We start from the raw sequence: 8,832 nt of genomic DNA, 5'->3' as shown, positions 1-8,832 counted from the left end.
GACACTGTCACTGTGTTCATGGCGTTAAGACAAGGCCAGTGAAACGATGATTCACAATAAAGGGGTGTAAATTGGCTTGTTTATTGTCTCTGTCTCTCCTCTCCCTCCCCCACCCATCACCCAAACAAGCTCCCGAGGGCAGGGCTTGGCCCGCCTTGCTTACCCTGGTGTCTGCAAGTGCCTAGGACAGTGCCTGGCTCACAGCAATTCTCAGTAACCACTTCAAGAGTGAATATGGAATTATGGACCAATGGTGGGCCACGCACACTGAAGGGACAGGGAGGGCAGAGACGGCCCCGTGACGTTTGTACCTCACCTTACGGTCTCCTAAGCACATCCATGGTCACTACTTCCCTCGACCATCAGTGGGATCAGACAGGCAGCAGTTCCTAGTTTTCAGGAACATGAAGAGCTGAGTGAATAACAATGATAGCTGCGAGAAGGGAGATAAAATCTGTAATGAATGAGCAGGAAATTTGAAGGCAACCAAATAAAGATCCGGTGGCTTCCGATCCTGTCCTAACTGCCCCTTGTCCCCAAGGAAGCAGCTTCTGCTTTCTGGGGAGGCCCCTGCCCTGGAAGGTGAAGCAGGTGCTGCCAGCAGAGGAAGCAGCTCCGCCCCCCCCCCATGCTTGGGCGAAGGGGGAACCTGGAAACATGGCTGACTCATGCCTGTCACACGCAGGGTTTCTAAGAAACTTCTAAACGCTTAACTAAAACCCTCCTGAGACTGTCACATTCTCTCATTTCATACATGGAAAAAATGGGGCTTGTCAGAGGATAAGAAAAGCTAATTAAATACCTACTAAGGATCAGGCATTGTGCTGACTGTTTTATGTATACATCATCTTATTTAGTCCTCACTCTAGATGGGAGGGCAGTGAGGGGGGCGGCGGGAGAGAGAGAAAAAGAGAGAGACTCAAATTTCCGGAGGCTATTTCAGTTTTCTTTTCCGTTTTGTGCAATTTCACTTATGATATCAGCCAAAGCTTGACGGCTGTTTTGGAAACTCCCCCTGGGTGGGGGTGGGGGGCTCTCTCCACGGGGCCGACTCCCCTATAAAGGGCCGGCCCTCGCTGCAGAGGATTCCTGCTGAGGAGCCCGAGACAGCACGTGGATCTCCCACAGCCTTCGCCCACCGGTACCATGAAGGTCTCCGCGGCTGCCCTTGCAGTCGTCCTCACCGCTGCCGCCGTCTGCGCGCCTGCGTCTGCCTCCCCATGTAAGTCCAGGTCCTGACCCCACGGCCCATGGAGTCGGACCCTCTGCCTAGAATGCCCACTCCCTCCCAGTGACTGGCCCGGACCTTGCCCTCTTGTCAACTGTGGCATGGATACTGTCTGGACCCCATTATTTACATTCGGATGCATGGTTTACCCAGATGTCCTGTTGTCCCTGATAGATCTCTAAGCTGCTTTATGGCAGGGACCCCCTGATCGGCTTTTCTGTGTCTGCAGGTCTACACCCTCCCGCCCCTCACTGAGTGTGTCCTGATGCTGGGGACATTAGTCATCATGGGTAGCTCAAGCTGACCTTGAAATATGACTACTCATGCCTGTCACACACAGAGTGTCTAAGAAACTTCTAAACACTTAACTAAAACCCTCCTGAGACCATCATATTCTCTCATTTTACAAGTAGAAAAAAATGGGGCTTGTCAGAGGATAATAAAAGCTAATTAAATACCTACTAAGGATCGGGCATTGTGCTGATTGTTTTACATATACCATCTTATTTAGTACTCACACCTGTTCTTTGAGTAGCTGTCCTTGACTTATAGGTGGGAAAACAGAGGCCCAGAGAGGTTAAGTAACTTGCCCAAGGGAACACAGCTCGGAAATGAGGAAACTGGTATTTGAACCCAGCTCTATCTGGCTGGCAAGATAAACATTACTGCTCTGCTGGGAAGTGGATTAGACGAGGGCTTGGGGAGACCTTCTCAGTCAGTCCTCTGATGGAATCCCCTCTCCACCACTGTGTATCTATGGCCAAGTGACTTTGCCTCTCTGAGCTTCAGTTTCTGCTAAGGAAGATAATAGTCCTTTCAAAATAAATCATATAAAGTGCCCAGCACAATGGCCAGTGTATATTAGCAACGAATAAAAGGCTCTCCTTTCTTCTTTCCTTCTCCTAGATGCCTCGGACACCACGCCCTGCTGCTTTGCGTACATCTCCCGCCCACTGCCCCGCAGCCACCTCAAGGAGTATTTCTACACCAGTGGCAAGTGCTCCAACCCAGCAGTCGTGTGAGTCCCAGCCCCATGGAGCCCTCCGGGGGGTGAGAAAGGGACGCCTCTTGCTTCCAGGGCCAGTGTTCCCAGGGGCCCTCTGAGAGGGTGCCTTACCCACTCCCACCCATCATCCAGCTGCTCAGACAGACATGGCTCCTCCGTCTCTAGCCTCAGAGGCCCCAGCTATAATGTAAAAGGACTAGACAAGGTGTTCTTGGAGGATCCTGCCCACTCTAACGGACTAGGTTCCTAGGACTTCCATCTTTACTGTCATGGCTTTTATTTGAACGTGGTCTGGAATGCCCCTGCATGGAGAAGATCAACTCAGTCATCCCTTTCCAGTTAAGAACCTTAGAGTGGCCCATATTCCACATCCAGTCAAATCCACCTAAACCTCCGAGGAACTAGGGAGGACAGGGCAGAGGTCAGGGGCCTAACTGCAGTCAAGTAGAAAACTAACAAAAAACTACCCAGGCCAGGCACAATGGCTCCCGCCTGTAATCCTCAGCACTTTGGGAGGCCAAGGCAGGAGGATCACTTGAGGCTAGGAGTTCAAGACCAGCCTGAGGAACAGCGAGACCCCATCTCTATAAAAAATAGAAAAATCAGCCAAGTGTGGTAGCACAAGCCTGTAGTCCCAGCTATTTGGGAGGTGGAGGCAGAAGGATCACTTGAGCTCAGAAGTTGGATGCTGCAGTGAGCTATAATGATACCACTAAACTCTAGCCCAGGCAACAGAGTGAGACCCTGTCTCAGAAAAAAAAAAAAAGAAAAGAAAAACCATCCCTTAGAGAAGAAACAATGAAATGAGATTCACCTTTAAATGTGCGAGCTAATATATTTGAAAAAATATACTAATTGCTACTACATAGGAAGTGCCAGCTGGGCATGGTAGCTCACACCTATAATCCCAGCACTTTGGGAGGCCAAGGAGGGAGGATAGAGGATAGCTTGAGGCCAGGAGTTTGAGGCCAACCTGAGCAACATAGCAAGACCTCATCTCTATAAAAAATTTAAAAAATCAGCCAGGCGTGGTAGTGCACTCCTGTAGTCCCAGCTACTTGGGAGGCTGAGGTAGGAGGATCACTTGACTCCAGGAGTTGGAGGCTGCAGTGAGCTATGATTGTGCCACTGTACTCCAGCCTGGGCAACAGATTGAGATCCCACCTCTTAACAAGGGAAGTTCCTACTGTGTGTCAAATGTCTTATGTGCATTATCTCTAAATTTCACATAACAGCCCTGATAGGTGTGCATAATTCTCTTCATGTTTCAGGTAACAAAACTAAGACTCAGAGAGGTCTGTTGACTTAACCAAGGCCACACAGTAAGTGAGGGATGGAACCTATCTCTGGAGCCTCCTCTTTCTACTATAGGAAAGTCATTAGTGATAGTTCCTTAAGAAACTTAAGATGATAGAGACTTTAAAAAAAATGGGTGCAATCATGAAGTTTCCTATATAAGGGTGAAGTTTTTTAATCCAAAAAATTTCATGGCACTGGCACAGTTGTAGGTATTCAAAGATGGACTTTGGGTCTCGTGAATCTCTCAAAGTATAGTGGTAATATTTAGCACTACTAATTTTATCTGAAAACAAGTATTTTTCAAAATTAAAAAAATCCTTCCCAGAGCACATATTATGGGCAGGCAGAGATGACTAAAACCACTATCCCAGCCCGTCCCTATGGGGCTCACAACCTAGTAAGAAAGGTAAGACAGACAACAGCTTGCGGAGAGACTTGGCCTGGCAGAGAAAAGCCTGTGGGGAGGGTATATCAGGCAGAGGGAACATACCCAGGATTCTACTTTGGTTTATGTAGAGTCTGCATGTAGGCAATGTCAGGACAACACAGCAAAAGTGTTAGAGCTGTCAGGTGTAAAATGAGCTAGAACAGGGAAAGCCTAGAAAACAGGAGTCCGGGTAAGAGGCTGTTGTTGTCATTATCCGTGTGAGTAGTGTTGGTGGCTGATCAGTGCCTGAAGAAAAGGAAAGACTGGAGTAAGAAACTTTTCTTTCTTTCTTTTTTTTTTTTTTTTGAGACACAGTCTCACTCTATCTCCCTGGCTAGAGTGCCGTGGCGTCATGGAGACCTCAAACTCCTGGGTTAAGCAGTCCTCAAGCCTCGGCTTCCTGAGCAGTTAGAACTACAGGCAGGTGACACCATGCCCAGCTAATTTTTCTATAATATTTTTTGTAGAGATGAGGTCTCGCTCTTGCTCAGGCTGGTCTCGAACTCCTGACCTCAAGCAGTCCTCCTGCCTCAGCCTCCCAGAGTGCTAGGATTACAGGCGTGAGCCACCTCACCCAGCCCAGGAGTGAGAAACCTTTGAAAGTGGAATTAGCAAGCCCTAACAGGTGATTTGAGGCCAGGGGCAAGGAAGAGAGAGGGGTTGGATGACGCTGAGGTTTCAACCCAGATGGCTGGAGAAGTGTGGAACCACCTTAAGTCTCCAGGAAGAGCTATTTACAAATGAAAGAGCCAAGATGCCAGCAAGACAGCCCTGTGGAAATGGCCACCAGGGAGTGTGAAAGGAAGGGCTGGGAGCTGAGGAACGGGGCTAGAGATGTGACATTCTCTTGTAGGAGGAAGGGGTCTTCCAATAAAAAAGAGGCAATGAAGCCGAGTCTTGGTGAGCACTGGCTCTAGAGCCTGTCTGCCTTGGTTAGGACCCCAGCTGTGCCACTCGCAGAGCTTTGGCCCCTCACTGAACTTCTCTGTGCCCCACTTTCCTCATCTGCAAAATGGGATAATAGAAGTACTTTCCTCACTGGGTCATGATAATCCTTAATGAAAACAATAAAATTCTTAGAGTATTCCCTGGCACACAGTAGGTACACAATTAAGTGTTAACTTACTATTATCATCACCTAAGTGCATTATTACATACACAAAAGTCATAGGTGAAACTTAAGGAATGAATGCAATTCATGCATTCACTTGCTCATTTAATAAACATCCATTAAGCATCTACTGTGTACCAGGCCTAGGGCCAGAGACCTGGAAAACAAGATAGAGAAAAGGGCGTCAACTTTGAGAACACCTGCTCTTAAGGAGCAGGTGAAAAGAGGGAAGCCAGGCAAGTAGAGGGTGCAAAAAACGTGGGCAAGGAGGGAAGACTTGGCAAGGCGGGGCTGTTCTTTGGTATCTCAGGTTGCCGGAAGGAGGAGGAAATGGAGACCTGAGCAACCTCCGTTTCCTCCATTCTTGAGGAAACCTCAGATATTGGTTTCCTGGCCTTTTGACTTCGCGGCCACGGGCTGAGGGTGCCAAGGAGAGCGGACTGCAAGTCTGGCAGGATTTCCTGTATGACTCCTGGTTGAACAAGGGCAGGGTCTGTGTCTGAGGCTCCCACACCATCCCAAATACAAAAACAAACTCTAGGAGACAAGAGAGGCCAGAATGCCCCTTCAGCCCCTTTTCTCATCGCCGCCGCACACCAGGGTGGGAGAAAGAGAGAGCATGTCACTCTGAGCAAGGCGCGGGAAAGATGGGGCCGCTTCCCTGAAAGCAAATCCATGACAGCGTCCAGAGAGCAACCAGGAAATCCTCATTCTCACCAGGCAACCTGAGCCTTCACTTTGTCTGAAAACATTTGGGCTCAAGAATGTATAGGATACACTTAAAAATGATTAAGATGATAAATTTTTTTTTTAATTTTTTTCATAAATTGCTCACACATAGAGGATGGTAAGTTGTATGTTATGTGCATTTTACCACAATTTTTTAAAAAAAATTTTTTTAGATGCTGTTAAGCACGGAATCAGGAGAACCACACAAACTTAGTGACTTTGACAGATACACCGATATATGCTCATAGAAAAGATGAAAATATTAAACCAAAGAATGAATGAGTGATAAGATATTTAGGCCAGGTGTGGTGGCTTACGCCTGTAATCCTAGCACTCTAGGAGGCCGAGGCGGGGAGGATCGCTCAAGGTCAGGTGTTCAAGACCAACCTGCGCAAGAGTGAGACCCCCAGCTCTACTAAAAAAATAGAAAGAAATTAGCCGGGCAACTAAAAATATATAGAAAAAATTAGCCAGGCATGGTGGCACATGCCTGTAGTCCCAGCTACTTGGGAGGCTGAGGTAGGAGGATTGCTTGACCCCAGGAGTTTGAGGTTGCTGTGAGCTAGGCTGACGCCACGGCACTCTAGCCTTGGCAACAGAGTGAGACTCTGTCTCAAAAAACAAAAAAAAAAGATAAGATATTTAAATGAGGTAGGTACATAGCAAATCAGAACGTATTTGAACATAATACTTCAACATAGGGAATATATTTATATTTTTAAAAAGATGATAGTAATCACAAAAGCAAAGGCTGAATTATAAATTTCCTGTGTTCTTTGAGACATAATTCCTCTGTTATGACACATAATAATGTAGCATACCGTATGGCTCAATAAGATTTAAAAAATAAATTTCTGGCCAGCTGTCCAACAATAAGTAGTTAATTTTCTTCCCACGAGAACCTCTGAAATATTTTATCTGGTGTTCTAACTTAAGCAACAGCAATGCTCAAATTTAAAAAAAAAAAAAAAATGCGCAGGAAAATATCCTAATGGAGAAGCCAAACTGAGAAAGGGCCAAGGACGCAGGGCCGACCCAGAAGTAACGTGTTACTTGACAGCACGGCTAGCAAGGCCCAGGCCGCCCAGCAGACGGGCCCCACCTTTTATACTTCCAGCTGACACCATCAACACCTGTAGAGAGAAGGCCTCTAACTCGCACAGACCTCCATATTGTGGCTGGTCCATTGGTAGACGTGCTCTGACATTACCACCGTCTCAGGGTCCTCAACCCCTCTGAGCCACAGTGTCCTGTACCAGGACCTCTGGTTTCATGTTGCTCTGAGCCACCCTGAAGCAGAGAGGTCTCACAGCATTCTAACACCACCACCACATTAATGGTATTTTTCAAAACTTCACACCCATTATCATCTGAGCATCAGAACAATTGTGCCAAGTAAGATTGTTCCTATCCACATTTTAGAGGTTAGCAAATAGACTCAGAGGCCCTAAATGATTTTCACACAGTGATCCAACTAATAAGCGGTGAAATCAAGACTCAAGTTCATGTCCTTCTTTCACCCACCCACCCATGTCTAGTCGTATTCATGTGTTCATTTGCTGAGTGTCTGTTCTGTGCCAGGCACTGTGTGGTCTAAAGTCAAATCATATGTTCTTTTAAGTATTTCTTGTCTCCCACTTAGTCGTGACTCTGTCCTTGGGGGACACTATTCTCTCTGCATCTTGAGCATCCAGCCCAGGGCCTGGAACAGAGGAAGTGCCGAGAAAGGCTAGCAGTTGGCTGGCTCAACCTTGAGCTCCAAGGCTCCAAATCCCCTTAGCTTTTGTGTTTGTATGAGAGTGAAATTGCACACAAATTTGCTTCTGGCTTGGAGCCCTTTGATCCAACAGTACAGGACATGTCCTCTCCTTCAAGGCCACAAATAAAATCTTATGAAGCCCCAAAAGTGCCCCACCCCAGCACCATCATCATTTTCCTTTATGTCTAATCCACCTCATCCTCCAAGTTGACTGTCCCAGTGCCGACAGGCTCTCACCCTCTTCCTCTTCTCTCCCACAGCTTTATCACCCGAAAGAACCGCCAGGTGTGTGCCAACCCAGAGAAGAAATGGGTTCGGGAGTACATCAACTCTTTGGAGATGAGCTAGGACGGAGGACACCTTGAACACGACCTTGCACAAACTCTCCTGTTGCTGCTTGCTCCTGTCCTAACCAGGCTGGGAGGCTTCCTCCCAACCCCCTGCCTCCAGCCCCTCCTTGGAGGGCACAGATTCCACCACACAGCAGCACTTATAAAAGCCTCTGCCACCCAAAGCCCGGACAAGCTACTGAGGCTCTGCCTTGTCAAAAGGAGGTCTCTAGGCTCTGAGCTTCAGGCTCCTTGGCTTGGCCATGGCTCTGCGACCAGGAAGGAAGCCAGTGTGCCTCTAGAGGCAAAGAAGGAAGGAAGACTGAGCTCCTGAGCCTCCCATCTCAGCCCCTCACAAGGGCTGACAGGCAAATATGAAAAATCAGCTTTCCATTAAAATTCTCATTGCAATTACAAAGCTGGCTCTTGGTTTGACTTCCTCCTCGGGAACCCTCCTTCCCCCGAGCATTAAGCATGCTGGGGTCCAGGGGCTTGCACACATCTGCTGTCCAGCCTAGATTTGGGGGCCGTGGCCCCGCCCGGTGAGCAGGGCTGAGAGCAAAAGCTCTCCAAGAAGGAGGCAGAGGCTGGCAGAGCAGTTAAAGTAACTAAGTGACTCATCCACTCTGGGAGGGTGTGGGGGACAACTGTCACCACATCCCCACCCCCAAGTCCCCAGGAGTTTATCTCACTCCCTGCCACAGCGTCTCCCTGTTCCCTCAGACTTGGGTTGGCCTTTCCACCTGAGCCCACCCTTGACCTTATCTCCAGTGGAACCCACCACCCTGGTCCCCCTAACGGGAATTAATGGCAATTCCAAATGCCTCAAGTCTTTCAAATACGGAGAATGAGGTATTTTGTGATTTTCCATGACTGCACCAGGACTTTAAGGTGAGACTACTCCAACCATCCCTTCTATGTGTCTCTTCACGTGAATATACATT

The 8,832-nt window shown here is 48.0% G+C and overlaps 1 protein-coding gene across 1 annotated transcript; it reads left to right on the top strand.

Moving 5' to 3' along the window:
- The first annotated feature begins 1,017 nt into the window (after positions 1 to 1,017).
- Positions 1,018 to 7,994, top strand: CCL5 (C-C motif chemokine ligand 5). The gene is made up of 3 exons (XM_069481036.1): positions 1,018 to 1,222; positions 2,135 to 2,246; positions 7,820 to 7,994. The coding sequence occupies exons 1-3, from the start codon at positions 1,147 to 1,149 to the stop codon at positions 7,905 to 7,907; spliced, it is 276 nt and encodes a 91-aa protein (XP_069337137.1). The 5' UTR covers positions 1,018 to 1,146; the 3' UTR covers positions 7,908 to 7,994.
- The last annotated feature ends 838 nt before the right edge of the window (positions 7,995 to 8,832 follow it).

This window comes from Eulemur rufifrons, chromosome 9, assembly GCF_041146395.1.
Source record: "Eulemur rufifrons isolate Redbay chromosome 9, OSU_ERuf_1, whole genome shotgun sequence".
Taxonomy (NCBI): Eukaryota; Metazoa; Chordata; class Mammalia; order Primates; family Lemuridae; genus Eulemur; species Eulemur rufifrons.
The sequence above is the reverse complement of the archived record's forward strand: the minus strand, read 5'-3'. Positions and strand labels throughout refer to the sequence as shown.